This window comes from Chlorocebus sabaeus, chromosome 15 (assembly GCF_047675955.1).
Source record: "Chlorocebus sabaeus isolate Y175 chromosome 15, mChlSab1.0.hap1, whole genome shotgun sequence".
Classification (NCBI taxonomy): domain Eukaryota; kingdom Metazoa; phylum Chordata; class Mammalia; order Primates; family Cercopithecidae; genus Chlorocebus; species Chlorocebus sabaeus.
Genome location: NC_132918.1, coordinates 61,843,142 through 61,859,935, shown reverse-complemented (window position 1 = coordinate 61,859,935; position 16,794 = coordinate 61,843,142). Strand labels below are relative to the sequence as shown.

The following is a 16,794-nucleotide window of genomic DNA, read 5'->3' as shown; positions in this document are numbered from 1 at the left end:
TAAATCTATGGTTACCAATCACGGATTTTGGCAGCCACAGAACTAACAGACTGGGAAGGCTGGCATGCATTCTTTGACTCCCACGGGACTATGACGAAAGTCTCTTTAAATGCTTTGCTAACATAATGTTTTGAGGTTTGATTTATCAATTTCCTTGTGGGTGTGCAGCAGTATTTAATGGAAGCCTGGGGGTCTTGCAGCCTTGCAGGGGGCAGCAGACTCTCCTGCCAGTTATTTTCCTTAGTGGTCCTACTTGGATGATGGCAGTTCTCATGGGCCAAGGTCATCTTTGCTCCAGAATCCTGTTCTGAGTGCAGACAACCATGTTGAATTCTGCTGATGGGCATACACTGAGGGAGATTGGGATGTTCTGGGCCAAGGAAAATCTGCCAGAGGTGACTCCTGACTACTCCAGCATGTTGACTCTTTGTGCCCTCCTGGTCAGGGCATGCATCTACTATGACAAACTACTCTGTGCAGTGGAATGGCTTGGGTTGGCTTGGTGATTCAAAAAAGTGTTCTTAGTAAACAATGTTGAGCAGACCAGAAGGAGATATGCAAAGATATCCTCTGTAAAGTAGAAGAATGCTGTGTCTATGCATACAAATAACCTAGAGCACTGACACCAAAATTTTGACTAAAACATTTTGACTAAAACAGATGTGGACTTACATGCATAGTTTTGTTTGGCATAAATTTCAGTTGCCTTATATGCTCTTCTTCATTTTAGTATGTGTGAGTCATGAGCAAATTTCACATTTTATTTCATACCAGGTGATATATATAGATAAATATATATATGTGTGTGTGTGTGATAGATATTTAAATATTTATTTTGTCTGCCCTGAAATTCTTCTTTTGAGAGCTTCTTTGTTCCTGCAATCCAATTAGATGGTTTCCAAGGGAGCCACCATGTACCCTGGTCAAAGTCAGTTGGCCCAGAAGTGGACATCTGACCTAAGCTGGGCCAATCAGAGCCCTTCCCTGGGATCTTTTGCTTTGGGCAACCAGGAAGTTTAGACATTCTACCTCCAGTGATTAAGCTGTTAGCAGGAAAACTCAGAAGGTGGCAATGGACATCTTTTCTGCTACATAGAAAAAATTAGTCCTAGATAAGAAAGAAGAATGATGCCAACAGATAAAAGTAGGAATGAAACTTGGAGCAAGTGTGCTGACAGTGCTGAGACCCTGGTTCTAGGTCTTCTTAAGTCCAGCTCTGGCCCCACTGTGCTGACCACCTAACTGGTCTTGGAGAGACCATTGCGTTGTTCCTCACAGGCAGGACCTTCCTTGTTCACTTCCCATTTGTATCTGTGATTTAGAGTTTTGACACTGGATTGGAGCCTCCTGGTGGATTGGGTTTTGGGGAGCACTAAAAGCCATCCGAAGATCTGTGGGGGATGGGGCTTTACTGACACCTCTCAGTCCTACCGATCCCTAACTCCCATGCACTTCATTTGCTGTGAATGGTGATATAGGCACAGTCTCAGTGAAAGAACTGAGTCCATTAACACAGATAATGTAGGCAAATGATCCTTTGATCAGAAATCCCTGTCCTGAACTGAGCTACCAAAGGATGAATCTGTTCTCTGCTTCTACTGGAAGGCTGTGTTCCACCTCTTTCTTTTTGTTTTTTCAGGAGATTACAGTTTGCTGAGTTCTTACGGTATTTCTCAAGCTTGCCTCTAGTCACCCCGAGTAGCAGAGGAGAATAAACGGATACCTCTTCTCCTCAACTTAGCCCTGCCAGGGATCTGAGGACAAGCTGTGGTTCCTCAAACTTGAGTACAAACAGTTCAAGAAGGATGGAATAAAACTCTTCAGAGTCCCTCAGTTACCCCTTGAGTAAGACCAACACACATTAAATTGAAAAGGGAATAGTGCCTGTTTAATATTAAGTTCAAGAGGGATAGTGCCTGTTTAACTCACTGCTGTTTGCCCAGAACCTAGTGCCCAGCATACAATTGGTATTCAGTAAGTAGTTATGGAATGAATAAATGAATATTAGTATCTCCATTTTATAGATGAAGAAACTGAAGCTAAAATAAATCAACTGATTTGACCAATAATATAACTACTGAGTAGCAGAGCCAGGTCCAAAGCTTTTAAGTCTTCAAACCCTTTGTCCAAGGGTGGATTCTAAGACCTCTCAGTCGCTAAAAGAGAAAACCACAACAGCAGAAAGTTTACATGATCTTTCCTTGTGGCCCCAAAACGGAGCTAAACATCCAGCAGTGCCTGGCAAAGTTTCCCATCTCTGCAGCTAAGTGTTAACATGTCAAAACTAAAGGCAGCTTCAGATGTGAGCTCAAACCCGTGTTATTTTTAAGCCTCCCTTTTCAGAAAGTTGTACAAGAGTGTAGGTGACAAGATGGGAAGGGTTGTGTGTGTCTGATAAAATATTCACTGTAAAGACTCACATGTAACTGCAACCCAGGACGGCATTTTTGTGCCTGTTCTTGACATCTAGAGCATGCCTCTGCTGTGGGCTCCCTGTGTGTGCTGTGTATGTTGTCACGGATCGGTGGCGTGTGAGTTGTGAGGGAGGGCCGGAGTGGGCAGTGGTCTGATCTAGGGTATATAAGTATGTGGATGTGAGTCTAGGATTTACTCCATCTTATATGCCTCAGAAATCACTGTCAAAAACTCTATTATTCAGTATTTTATGTGATTTACTATGCTCTATAGCAGAGCTACCCAATAGAACTTTCTATGATGATGGGTATGTTCTACACCTGCACTGTCCATGGGGTCATCACTAGCCACAAGTGGCTGGTGGGCGCTTGAAGTGTGACTCATGTGACTAAGGAGAGGAATATTTAAATTTTATTTTATTTGAATTAATTTAAATTTAAATAGCCACATGTGGCTAGTGGCTACCATATTGTACAGCACAGCTCTCTCTATTTTTTTTTTTTGCAGTAAGTTTCTGATTCCTAGCATTAATCAGCTCATTAGTTACAGGCATTTCTTTAAGTTTATTATATAACTTACAGAAAATAAATCCATCAGTTATAGATATAACCTCCCTTACCTGGTGTGTAGCAGTTCTCCTCAAAACACAGTGGGGGAGATTTCCTTTACCTGGGCAACAGTGATGGCCGAAAGCCTCCCTACCACACTTCAGCCTCTCATGTAGGACCTGGAATCAATACCAGATGAAGTCCTACTTGTCTTGTTTCTTTTTGGGGCTCGCTGTCATTTGGGAGCCTGTACCCATCTTTTATTTCATGCCTAGTCAGGTTTAGATTTAGAGATCTCCATCAACCTGCCCTATGCTATCTTATTTCCCCCTACCTCCTGGTGGGGAGAGAGAAAATTGATTAGTTTAAGGAATTGGCTCATGTGATTGTGGGGGCCAAGAAGTCTGACATCTGCAGGGCAGTCTAGCAGACTGAACATTCAGGTAAGGACTGGTGTTGCAGTCTTGAGTTTGAAGGGGGCAACCCAGGGAGAATTTCTATGTTGCAGTCCAGAGGCAGATTTTTTCCTTTGGGAAATCTCAGTCGTTGCTCTTAAAGCCTTCACCTGATTAGATGAGACCCACCAAATAATGGAGGAATTCACTTTACCCAAAGTCAACTGATTGTAAATGTTCATCACACATTTAAAAAATACCTTTACAGCAACATCTAGACTAGTGTTTTACCAAACGACTGGTCACCATAGTTCAGTCAAGTGGACACAAATCTAACTGTGACACCATCCTCTTTAGAGTCAGACAAAACAGTCTTGGAAGTGTCTCTGACTCTTTCCCCATGCTCTCTACTACAGGCTGTGGGCACTCCAATCCCTATTGACCTGTGGGCAGGAGGCTTTTCTCTTCCTTTTCCTAGGTTCCATATAGCCTTCATTTTTACTAAATCCAACCTGTGTCTCACTTTCTGATTTCTCACCCCGACTGACATATGTACTCTAAAGCACAAATATGTATATTCGCATGCACATAGAGTATATTGCACTCATCCTTAGCAACGTGGTATTCATTTTGGACATAGAAACAGACAATGCATCCTAGAAATCTAATGTCATATTGTTGTTTTTAATAAAAATGATTCCTCAAATATATAACCAAAGATTTTTTTTTACAATGAGTTGTGACTTTTTATATAACTAAATATTTTTAAAGAAATATTTTTCACATCATGATTCCTGATTACAGTTACAGTGGACCTTGTCCTTACTCATTATAGATAACTGAGTGAAGCTGTGGATTAATCAGAACAGCCATGTTTAATTTTTAGTGCCTAAACCAGAAATTGTTACTCCTTTAAGTATTTGGGGCAGGTGGGTTCTTACAGGGAGCAGAAATGAGAAGAAGGTGGGTGAGGGTGTATTTCAGTTTAAACAGGCATCCACCTGGGCATCTTGGCACAGGTCAGATTATATGAAGTGGAAAGAATGGTATCATTCCAGGTCCTAGGTGAGAGGCTGACATGTATCATTGAAGTGGTATCAGGTTGGGCTTAGGATACTCCGAGTGAAAGCCAGGCATGGCTTTGGGTAGCTCTGTGAGGTTTGACCAGTCACAGAATGTCTTAAGCAGTTTCCTCTTCTGTAAGGTATGATTTTGAGGCCTAAGGGAATACATGTGAAAGTTCTTTGTAGAAGAGTTGTGCAATGTTAATAGTTTCTGTTTCCTGTAATCGCTGTTGTTAGAGATGTTGTGGGCATGTGTGGGAGTCTGTAGGGAGCTCTGTGGCTGAGGTGACCTGGCTCCTCATGATCTCTTCTTCCATGTTGATTTGGTTCCATGCTCATGAAGACCTTGGAAGGTCACTTTATGGAGAATGAGGAAGTAATTCCAGAAACATTGGGGGACAACTGTGGTAGGGTGTGGTGAACAGATACACTGGATTAGAAACAGGGAAGAAGATACTGTGATTCCAGCTGGAGAGACCAGATCAACAGTGGACCCATCAGCTGTGATTGTCTGCTGTGTAGGTCTGATCTTCCAAGGAAAGCCAGGGCTAGGGGTTCACACTTAGCAATAATGAACATCTGATTTGTAGCTAAACCCATGTGAGTGGAGGAAGTCACCAAGGGGAGTGTAGAGTGGAGGAGAGCTGGTAGCCGGGGATGAACCCTGAAGAATACATCACATGCCCACCACCATGATGAACGTGAGACTGGCTCAGTGAAGGTTCCTCATGCAAGAATGAGAAGCAGGATTTAATTTAGCCATAAGTACACAGTCAAATGACTTTCTGAAAAAGAGGAAAGTGTCTATACTAGGGTAAGACAGAACCATAAGAGTCGGGGCCCCTAGGTCTAGCCAAATACTGATCTTCATAAAATCCAAATGTGGTCGTCTAGTTAAAAAGGACTGCTCACCCTTCCTGGTAAACAATTTGGCAGCCTCTACCAAGCCTTTGAAAAGTTAATATCCCTTCAGTCATTAATTTCACTTCCAGGAATCTATTTGAAAGAAATAAGCAGAGCTACAAATATGCTTCCTCTTCTTGGGGGTGTGAATTTCCCTGGAACGCATAGGATAAAGGCAGCATTTAACTTTGATGTTTTTAAAGTTTGGATCCTAGGCAGCACTATGGTATAAGATACAAAATTTGCACTGAAGTTGAAGGTAAAAGATGAGCATTCGAAGAAATCTTGCAGTTTTCCTCAGACTCCCACTCTCCTCTGCTCTTGAGGTTATGACTGGTGGGGGGAGAGTCGAATATGCTGGCCTGCAGGGTGAACTCAGAGCCTTTGTGGGCATGGATCCAAGGCCATATGTGATCCAGTTCTTGTTATGTCTAGTCAAGTCTCATTTCTGGGGCTCCTCTTGATTTCTCATGTCATGTTCCAGAAATATTTCTAGAAATTTCCTCAATACACCAGGGTGTTGCATACTGTCAAGCTTTTGCCCATCATGATCCTTCCTTGCCTTTACATGGATTGCCCTCTCCTTTCCCTTTACATATCTGGTGAAATCTTATTCATCCTTCAAAGCCTTCTGCAGAGTAGATCCCAAATAGGTTTTGTCTAGCATGGCATTTTGGAAAAAAAATTGGATTTGAATACTTTAAGGTGAGGCATACATGCTCCAGTTCTGCCATATTTCTTACTCTTCCTTTTGTGTTACAACACGTCATTTGTTACATCGCTGATCCACTCTGAGAGACTTTTCTCAACCTCCCCTTCAGGCAGAAATAATCACCATTGTCACTGTCATTTCTACATCTTCACATCCATTACTATATTATCCTCCATGAGGAATTTTTATAGTATTTTCTAAAAGTAACATTCATGCCCCTTAGGTAAATTTGAAAATTACACACTAATAGAAAAAAATCACTCATAGCCCCACTCCCCAAATACAGTGCTGTTTTCATTTTGGTGACTGTTTTTATGCATAGTTTATGTATGTGTATTACATAGTTGTCATAATAAAGTCTAGGAAGTTTAGAATCTTGACTTTTTACATGTCATTATAAGCCATTAATTGTTCCATGATATTGTAATTATTTTTAAAGTCTGTTCACAATAATTGGCCAAATCTTCTTGAGGATTGGGGATCCTATTTTACATTCCTGGTACCTAAGCACCATGTTGGTCTGGGCCAGTGTAGGGGCTTAATAAATATTTGTTGAATTCTACAGCTGAAAAATTAATGGCTCCATCCATACCTTCAAGGAGCTCATTTCAGGCGAAAATCATTCATTCAACAGATATTTCTTGAGGACCTGCTATACGTCAGACATCGTTCTATTACTGGGGATGCAGCAGTGCCAAATACCCTGGCCTTCATGAAATGTGTATTCTAGAGCAGTGATTCTCAAACATCAGGCTGCATTGGAATCACTTGGAGGACTTCTTAAGACACAGATTGCTGGATCCCACCCTCAGAGTTTCTGACTGAATAGGTCTATGGTGGGGCCTGAGAATTTGCATTTCCAACAGGTTTCCAGGGGATGCTGATGCTCTGGTCTGGGGACCACACTTTGAGAACCCCTGGCCTAGAGGATAAATTTGCAGTACAATATGGCAAAGGAATATGGTTGTCTGGTTTGTAGTGGGAGAAGGGCAGATGTCTGTGTCCAAGCCTCTCCAATTCCTCCAGTCCCAGTGAGAAAGGGGAGAGCTGGGATAATGTCCTGTGTCTGGAGTCCTCGCCCCTTCACTCTAGATGACAGCGGTCTCTGCAGGGCCACAGAAGCTGAGGACTGATAAGGAGAGAGGTTAGAGATCCTGTCTTTGTGCCCCAGCCTTTGGTGCACTTGCCATATATAATGTCTAAACTAAGCTTCAGTGCAACTGAAAAATGTGTGTTTTCACTCATTTTATACGTGAGAAAACTGAGGCACAGAAAGTTTATATAATCTACTCTGGTTCCCCAAGACAGTGAGTCACATATCTGGGGCTCCACATCAGGCCTTTCCAAAAGCCTTTAAACTTCATGCTATTTCCATGACTCTGGTTGAGACTGGCCTATGGTTGAGCCCTCCATGGAAGCAGTTATTAAAATGCTTCAGTAGTCATAGCTGTTTCCTCTGCAGTAAGACAGTAGTAGCAGAAGCTAGTGCAGGTGTCTCCTCATTTCATTCGAGGGCTGTAAAACCCATTGCCTTTCTCTTTTGGCGTATGTTGCCAGAAAGCTCAGAAGTATGCTTTGCATACAGTGGCTTTCCTCAGCCTCCAAAGTTCTTTGGTATAATTATTTCCCCGCTATTTTCTTTTAAAATTTGTGTTGCTGTGCCTTCTTTTAGGAGCTTTATAGAATAATTTTTAAAATAGGTGGATATCATAGATTAAGGAGGGAAAAAAGACATTTTCAGAATGGAATGGATGGCTTTAAGATTTTTTTGTGTTTTGTTTTTTAACTTTTGAAGAGTGAATTGAGCCACCTCTGAGTGTATGAGTGGAGACATACATGCCTGTAGACATGTATGTAGTTGATGCCTTGATATGTGTCCACTGAGTTGTGATTAAAAGAATGAACTTTGGCCCAGTCCAGACCTGGTTTTGCACTCCGGCTTTGCACTCACTGCTTGTTTTATGACTTTAATGTCTCTGGGCCCCAGTGTCCTCATCTGAAATGGAGACAGTGATACCAGGCAGCGTCATTGAAGGATGAAACGGTTTGTTGTTTTAACTTATGTAAAATGCCTAGCTCAATGTCTAGACATAGTAGGTCTATACCATAGACAGTAATTACTACTATTGTTATTTTATGTCTAGCACAGGCTAGGATTTAAAGAAAGACTGGACTGCACATTTGCAACTGCAGTTTTGCAGGTTGTGCAGTGTGGAACAAAAACGACTTTCCATTGAATGTCAGGGTGGTTCTTCCAAGGAAAGCTGTCAGGGCTACTTCTCCTTTAGAGAGAATAGCTCCATGCTGGCAAAACTGACTCTCAAATGAGGGCAGATTATCACTGCAGAGGCCTCAAGATTTTCTGAGGTCATCTGCTTAGGGCTTGGTGACTAAGACTTAGACAGCGCTGAGGTCTGCACCGCCTTATTTATTTGTAAAATGACTTACGCATCCTTGCCTGGAAAGTCCCCTAAAGTCTACCTTCTGGCTTTGGCTGGCTCTTGCTTTATTTTATTAGGTTATTATTTTCAATTTTTCTTTCAAACTTATGACTTATACTCAATCCAGTTGCCTTGGGCTATGTTTTAGGGAAAGGGAGAGTTCAGGTACCTCGGTACTCCAGGTGGGTGTTCATCCCCCATCCCGTTAGTACAGGGAGTGAGAAGGAACCATCACCTCGCTGCTGGATGGTGTGGACCAGGGCTTGGAGAGCCAAGAGTCAGTCTGTGGCTGTAGGCTGGGCATGATCTGTGGGCTCCTTTGACCTTCCCTAGGCCTGAGAGCACCAGGGAGCAAGGTGCCCATCAGATGGTACATCTCGGGGAGGATGTGCCCACAGCCTTGGCACAGGGGTGATTTTCCCACCTCTGCCCTTCTCTGCCAAAACTATTGTCCAAAAAGGAAGCTCTTTGGACCATAAAATGCCATCTGTTGTTTGTATATGGTTATATAGACAAGCTGTAGTTATACGGTAGTCTGATGAGCAGGAAGTCAGTGATTCATCCGAAAAAAAGTAACAAAAAAAAAAAAAAACAAACTCTTAACAAAATGAACTTCCTCTTTCAAACTCTTTGTTTAGAACTTTTTCCAGTCTCTTTAAAAAATGTTAATAAGGATGAATGCAGTGTTTCAAAATGGTGATTTCAGCCCTTCAAAGCCAAATGCTTTATCTATCCATCAGACAACATAGTTAAACAAACAAACAAAAAAACCGTCTTCAGACTAGGGTGTGGGGGCAGGTGCCCCTGAGGACATGGGGGTCCTGCCAGCTTGGAAATCTTCCCGTGCCCCTGAAATAGCCTTGCAGGCCTCGGGGAGGTGCTTTGCACGCTGCACATGTCCCTTTGATAGACCATTCCATTCACTTGGTTCCCTTCCTTTTGTTTGCCTCACAGATCCAGGAGGCTGCAAGCCAGGGCCTGAAATTCGTTGGTGTTATACCTCAGTACCATTCCCCTGTGAATTCAGCAGGCAGCAGCGCTCCAGTGTCTACTGCCAACAGCACCGAGGATGCCAGAGATGCAAAAACCGCACGTGGGGATCACGCGTCACTGGAGAATGAGAAGCCGGGGACTGGGGACATGTGCGGTGCTCTGGCTGGGGGAAACCAAAGCCCAGAGCCCAGCTCAGGCCCCAGAGGGGAGGTGCCCATCGCCGAGCAGCCCAGCTCACCCTCCGGAGAGGGAGATGCTGGAGAACTTTCACCACGGGGGGTGAGCAAGACACTGGATGGAGTGGAGAGCGACCCCTTGGAGGTGCATGAAGAGCCACTCTCAGGGAGTAAGTATGTCAGCACTGGGAGTTTTGACCCACTTAAAGAGCAGTTAGCAGCTTTTCATTAATCCCTATGGTATCTCAGAGAAAAAGGAATGGAATTAGAGTGTAGAGACAGCAGTCCATCAAACAGGAGAAACTTTATCAAGCAGTTATCTGTGCCACTTGACTGTTGACTTACTGAAGTTGTGACTTCTGGGGAGTACAGAACCACATGAAATGGACTTACAGTTTGCTCCAAAATGTCGCGTTTGAAGTGGATTCTAGACTGTGAGTTCTTTTATCTCCTGTGCTCTCGAAATTGCCCTTGAATTATCCAGCTTTCACACAGGAAGTGTCAGCCTGCCAGGCACCAATGAAAACCTACACACCCCTTGTTAAAATACCTGCCTAAAGCAAGACATTTTACAGCTGAGCAAACTGGGGTTTCGAGAGGAAATCTGTTGTCCAGTCTGGAAATAGGCAGTTCGGGCCTATGAATCCAGGTGGACTTACCCACCATCCCTTCACGCCTCTCTGCGTGGTCTTTCCTGTGTGATAGACTAACAAGATTTACTGAGGCCCTTAACAAGATTTACAGGGAGCAAAGTTTCCCTCTGTTTCTCTGTATTTCCTTTTTCTCTACTTTCTTCCAGAAATCGACCATCCATACTTCCCCCCTTTCTCCAGGAAATCTAGCGTCCAGTCATTTCCTGAGAGCAAGGTACTTGCATGAGCCATGTGGCCCCTTCTAGCCTTTGGAAGGCGAACAAGTATGAAGACTGACAGAAGACCAACCCCCCAGGGCTTAGGAGGGCTTTCTGTTTAGGCCTTTCTGGCTGATCTGCCTGGTTAATATTGTTATTATCATTTATTTACTGATTCTTGAAATTAGCCTCTTACAAGTGATAATGCTTTGAGAAGGGAAAACAAGGAGAAACAATTTCTTTTGTTACATCAGAACTTCTTGAGAAGAAAATTATGGGATAGTTAATTCCAGGGGCTTATTTGCAAAGTTGACTTAGAGGGAGATATTGGAGCTGCCTCAGTTCTGTGATATAGTAAGACTATTTAATCAAGGCATTGAGCCTTCTTACTACACACTGAAGTAGGGCCCTTTATTTGTGTGATTTTTCGCTGTTTGAGGCAGATGCCTGCTGCCCTCATGGAGTAGCTGAACATGCATTTAAGCTCAGTGTGTCCTCCTCATGAACACCCAGGTCTTAGTCCAGAAACCTCCATCTTCTCATGGAGGTTGGGCTGGATGCGTGTGCTCTGAATCCTGGCTGGGAAGATGGACCTCATTGGAGTCCTTCTCTAAGTCCAGGACTGTGGGAGGGCGAGGGTCAGGCCAGGCAGAGGCCCCCAGGAGAAAGGGCAGGAGTGATGAAGAGGTGGGGAGCATGGTGCTCAAGAATCTAGCATCTGTTTACATTCTAGCTTGCCTTCCGTGCCTCAGTTTCTCACTCTGTGAAATAGGGATAGAACGATAGTTTCTCATGGAAAGGTTAAAGATGTACATTTAAAGCACTCAGCACTGTTTGACTCATGAGTATGAGCTGCCATTATTGGGGTACAGGCTCGTAGTCCTGACGCTTGACCTCTACCTCTCATGGAATCTTGGCTTTGAGAAAGGAGGCATTTACTACTGAGGTTTCCTCAGGAGTTTTCAGATCCTTCCTGTGTTCCAGAGCCCACCTTCCTCCGAGACTCCTTCCAGACTTCCTGCCTTCTGTGAGAGGATTATTCACTGGAACCTCCCCGGGTGCCCAGGACCTTCCTGCTACCCTGTAGCCACTCACCTCCCTCACCCAGAATCTCGCCTGATGGCTGAACACACAGAAAAATTGACACCCAAAGCATTTTGGCCCCTATCCCATCACCCAAGTCCCTGTTCTCTCCTGGAGAAACAGACCCTGCCGGGGAGGAAGGGGTGAATGCGTGTGTTTCCGGAGGTGTTCAGCCCACCAGTGGATGAGAATTTCAGCTCTGCAGGGGTAGGCCGGGAAAAGGGATTAAAGCCTCCTTCGAGCCCAGTCTCCCTAGGCAGGTAGACACTGCCTGTCTCTACACGTAGAGCAGCAGTCCCTTTATCTCTGCTCGGGCTGCAAATCTCTGGAATTCAGGCAGCTCACTGTATCCCTTTCTCCTCCTTTGGTGGAATAAATGAGCCTTTGGGTTTTTCATACAGGGATCATTTCACATATAAGCCTTTCACTGGTCACGATGGCAGTCACCCTCCACATGCACTGTTCTGTGTCCTCCTTGTGTTATCTCAGTTACTCCTCACAAAAGCTTTATGGCAGAAGATGCTATTACTATGTCCATTTTACAAATAGGGAGCGTCACCTTTTATACCCCCATACAGTTAAATTTCTTCATCACAGCTTTAGCATTTGGCCTCCCTGAAGGCGGAACGTCCAGGGACCCTGTCCCCACTGATTGTGACCCTCACCTGACCCCCGGCCTCTCTCCTCATCTCTCTCCCGGGAAGTCCACTCCCCATCACTCCCCCCCAGGCACACACAGCGCCCCCAGGCGCCCTCCCCACTGTCCGCTCAGCTCCCAGCTTGCCTTCTCTCCGGGCCCCCTAAGGACGCTGAAGTGTTTTTACTCCTCTTCTGCCAGGTGGGCTTAAATAGGCAATCACAGCAAGACAATTAAAAAAAAATCCAGAGGGAGTCTCCCTCCTCTTCCCTCCGTCTCCTCAGTTAATTTATTTCCTTTAGAGGAGGCCTTGGGGAGAGGAATCTAGGCAGTGCCTGCTCAGACAGGACTTTCCAGTGGATTCTCTGTGCGGAAGCAGGGGCAGGTCGTGTCTCCCCATCTCTGCGGGCTCTGCGCAGCCGTCACGCCTCCTTGGCCCTGCAGGTTCTGGGGGAGGCCCGTCGCGTGTCGTGTGTTCCTCTTCCTACTTGCTGACTTTTGTTTCCTGGTCTGGGGGAATTTCCTTTTGGTTGGAGGTCCATGCTGTGCCATGATCACCTGAGCCCGTGCAGGGACAGCCTCAGCATCAAACGTTGCCACAACTTCCATCAGAGAAACCAGGAGGCTAGACAGGTTCACGAAAATTCTAATCATTCTCACTGTCACTAAAATAATAAGTCTTCCAAGCACTGCTCTTCCTACCCTGCACCTCCTCACTTAAAATGCTTAGAAATGTCAGCCAGAAACCCCAGCCTGTGATGCCAATCACATTTCTGACTGAGTGGATTTTATTCAGTTGCCCTCCCTGGCTGCCAGCTCATTGTGAATGGCCAAAACCTGGGGGTTGGGCTTTCCTGATGTGAGGGCTCCTTCCCTCCCCATTCCCTCGGGATAGTTGGACCCCATGATGCGGCCCCCTCCCAGATCTGCCACCTGCCGCCATCTCTCTGGCCTTTTACTCAGTCCATTAACAAACAGCTATTGAGCTCCCACCCGTGGTCATCAGCCCCTGCCTTCTGTGTCCTATGAAATTAGTCTCTTGTTAGATTTGGGAAAGAGCCCAGGGTTTGGGGTTTGAAAGACTCTTGGCTGTGCCACTTACTGGCTTGTGATTTCTGGGGGATCCACTTAATGCTTCTGGGCACAGAACCAGTGCCACCCCCTCCCATCAAGGTTGGGAGAGTCACATGAGATGGTGAAGGTGAAAGGCCCTTATAAATAAGGGATACGTGCCTGTGGCTGCTGTCATCCTTAGAGGTGGATTCCCGTGGATCGTTGCGCATGCAGCGGTCCCTGCACTTTGTCTTTCCTGCTGCCCTGGCAAGTGGGCCTCACGCTGGCCCAGAGGTGCCCTGCTATTAGTACCCAAGCCTGAGCGAAGCTTGAGCAGCCTTTCCCAGATCTAGGCATCTGTATGGAGCAGCCTGGGGCCCTTCTACCCTCCTGCCCTGCCTCGCCACCGTGGTGCCCACTGCCTCCCTTCCCAATGCAAACCTTTCTGCTTAGTCTCTTCTGCCCATGACCTCAGCAGCCTGCAGCCCCCACCCAGCTTGGGCTGCCCAGCCAAGTGTGATGCCACTTGTTCCTTCCAGTGCAGCTAACGACCAGCTGCCTCCTCCTCCCACATCTAGCCCTTGGAGCCCCAGATTTTCTGCCAGGCTCTAAACTCTTTCTTCTCTCCAGACCACAGGTCTCGTGGGACAGCAGGGCCCAGCCAGTCCCCTGCTTACCCTCAAGACCTGGGCTCTCTGGGGCCCCACCTGAAGGCAAACTGCAGCCTTCCATCCTGTGCCTGAGTCCCCACACCCAGGCACAGACCTCAGGGCTGGACACCTGCCTCTTTCCTCCCCACTCCCTAGTAGCCTGGCAAGGCCTGAATGGACCAGGCTCCCAGGCCGGCAGGACTCAGCCACCCCCACCTTGGGCCCCACACGGCCTTAACCTGCCCTCGCTTTCTCCTCTGGTTGGCTTAGAGATCAATACAGTCAACACATGTATAACAGGAGGGATCTAAATGAGACAAGGTGGGGGAAAGGGAGAGACGAGAAGACAGTCCTGATGCTCCTTGGGTGCTCTGCCAGTACAGTCCTTCAGCTACTCCCAGAACGTTCTCAACCCCTTTGGGACTCACTGTCCCATGTCTGGAAAAATCTTCCAGCTGGTCATGGCAGAGTCACAGAGCAACTGAGAAAATTTAAACAAACATGGGGCTTCTTTTTGGAATCTTTGGTGCTTGCTCACATGAGGATGTGTGTTGGAGAATAAGAATATTAAAACATCAAAGGACATCACTTTTGGACAGTTTCTCTTGGCTGGTTTCCATGTGGATAGAGAAAGGGACTGGGGACAAGGAGATGATGGGACAGAGGAGTGTACAAGGGTTACGCATATGCAATCAGGTTTCTCCCAATATTTCATTGCTGCTGTTGCTTTGGAGGCTCTTCGTTCCAACGCTGTTTCCTTTTCCTGAGAAATTTATTTCTGTCTCTGGCTTCAGCCTGGCCCCCTGGGGAGGATCAAGCTGGGAAAGCTGTCAGCACTGTCTACCTTTTCTGAGGGTCTCTGTCTTCCTCTACTACACCCCCAGCATTCTCACTTCTCCTTTGGCCTTCCCCTTTTTCTGGTTCATTACGCATTTGGGAAAGTTGTGTTTTTGTCTTGCCATTGAGTGCCAGTTCCTTCTGTGTGATCAAGTGTTACCATGTAGTTTTGGACTTTGGCCACTTCCAAATTCCCCACCTACTTCTCCCATACAGAGGCTATGATTTTTTTCTTCTTCTTCTTAATTCATTTGCATTTGTGCTTGACTGTAGCGGACTGTAGCAGGCTGTAGCGAGTGGTGCTATGGCCCGTGTTGGGGTCACCTTTGGACAGCTCTGGCCAAGCCCACAGCTTCCTTAGCCTCTCTACCTGCAGACATTCTTGGGAATGGGCCCTGGGGAATGAATGATTCAGGAGTGACTTTCAGTTTATGAGGATAAATGTCCCACGTTCCTTGCCCTTGGTGGGTGAATCTGAGGTGTGTTTTACATAGTATCTCAGGGCCCCTGTTGGGATTGAGCCCTAGTTGCCCCAGCGGTAACATGCTCTTCAGTGCATTCATTCATTGGTATCATCTCCATCTCCTCCCTGTTTTCCATTCCTACTCCTTCCCTCTTTCCTGGGATCTCTTCCCAAATAAACTACTTGCACAGGAAAGCTTACAGGATCTGCTTTAGAAGGAATCCAAATAAACCCAGGAACTCACTAAAACCTTGCGTATCCTCTTGCCCTTGGTAGCTGCAGCTTTTAATTGAACCCGTGACACCCAGGACTGGAAAACACCCGATCATCCAGTTCACCTCCTGCCCACCCCAGCCCCAATTTATGGCTGGATTCCCTCCATTACGAACCTCCTCTGTGTCACTGCATTTCTACAGTTTGTATTTTGGACTCACAAACTAGTCTAGTGATTGCCAGCTCCATACACCAATACCTAATTTCTGGTGTGGAAGTACTTCCGGGCTGGGGATGGCTTCCTGAGTAAGCAGGAAGGCTGAGAAAAGCAACTTGGGATGGGGAGGATGAACAGGCTAGAACTGGTGTTGAAAATCCAGGTGCCACTTCCAAAGATGGGCGCCTTCCTTTCCTAGTTGTTCTATTGGATGGAAAGCCTAAAATGGCTGCTGTTCGTTCAGGTATTGCTGATGACAAAGTAATATGGTCCAGCGTTGTCCCTAGAGATCTCTGCTGGTGTTCGCTCAGATGGGGCTGTGAGAAGACTTTGTGGCCTATGTGAGATAATTTTAGATGTTAGATGAACATATTTGGTGTTAATGTGCTTTATCGTCACCACTTGTTTTTGGCAAGTGGTAGTGGACTGCCGTCAGTCATGAAACAAAGTTTCCTTTTTTTAAAAAAAAAAAAAAAAAAATATTTGTTTAAATAAAGGAAAGTGAGTCCATTAAAAAAAATCAACTAGTACTTGGATACCACAAAACATTGTGAGATATGAAATTTGAGAAACAGCATCAGAGAGTGTGGGTTCAGGTGTCTCATGCAGGGAGCATAAATGTGCTTTGTCCTTCTTGCTAATGTCAACCATTGTTTATGACCTTTAAATTCTTGTTTCAAAGAAGGGTGGGGATTTTCTTATGATTTAACAAGATATTTTTGGAAACCAAAGCATATTCCTGACTAGCCTGTGTAAGCAAGACTTTTTAAGCTGGGTCAACTGATTGCTTGACTAAATGAGGAGCACAAAAATAGACTCTCAGACTTAGATTGAAATTCCAGGTATTTGCTTCTGGAGGCTGCTACTGCTAACCCATGCCCAGCCGCACGTAGGCAGGCGCGGCTCAGCTGCTGGGTGGCAGTGACTATTGATTGCTGAAGAACTGAGGTATAAATGAAGGAGCCGAAAGCTCAGTGCCTCATCCCCAGTGCCTTCTTGGCTGTTTGGACCGACCTGCCACTCCAGGCAGGAACTCTCATTTACAGGAACATATTTATTTTTACATATCAATGATGTATTTTTGATGTACTTGATTAAGTATTATGGGTTCAGCCCCAGGAAACACTACTACAGTTTATAAATA

The 16,794-nt window shown here is 45.5% G+C and overlaps 1 protein-coding gene across 4 annotated transcripts in view; it reads left to right on the top strand.

Annotated features, from left to right (window-relative positions):
- Nucleotides 1-16,794, top strand: part of RFTN1 (raftlin, lipid raft linker 1) — a 202,439-nt gene that overhangs the window by 131,143 nt on the left and 54,502 nt on the right. For all 4 annotated transcript variants that reach the window (XM_038002915.2, XM_038002914.2, XM_038002912.2 and 1 more), the window contains exon 5: nucleotides 9,433-9,817. In XM_038002915.2, the coding sequence (XP_037858843.1) occupies nucleotides 9,433-9,817 (385 nt within the window). The remainder of the gene's footprint in view (nucleotides 1-9,432; nucleotides 9,818-16,794) is intronic.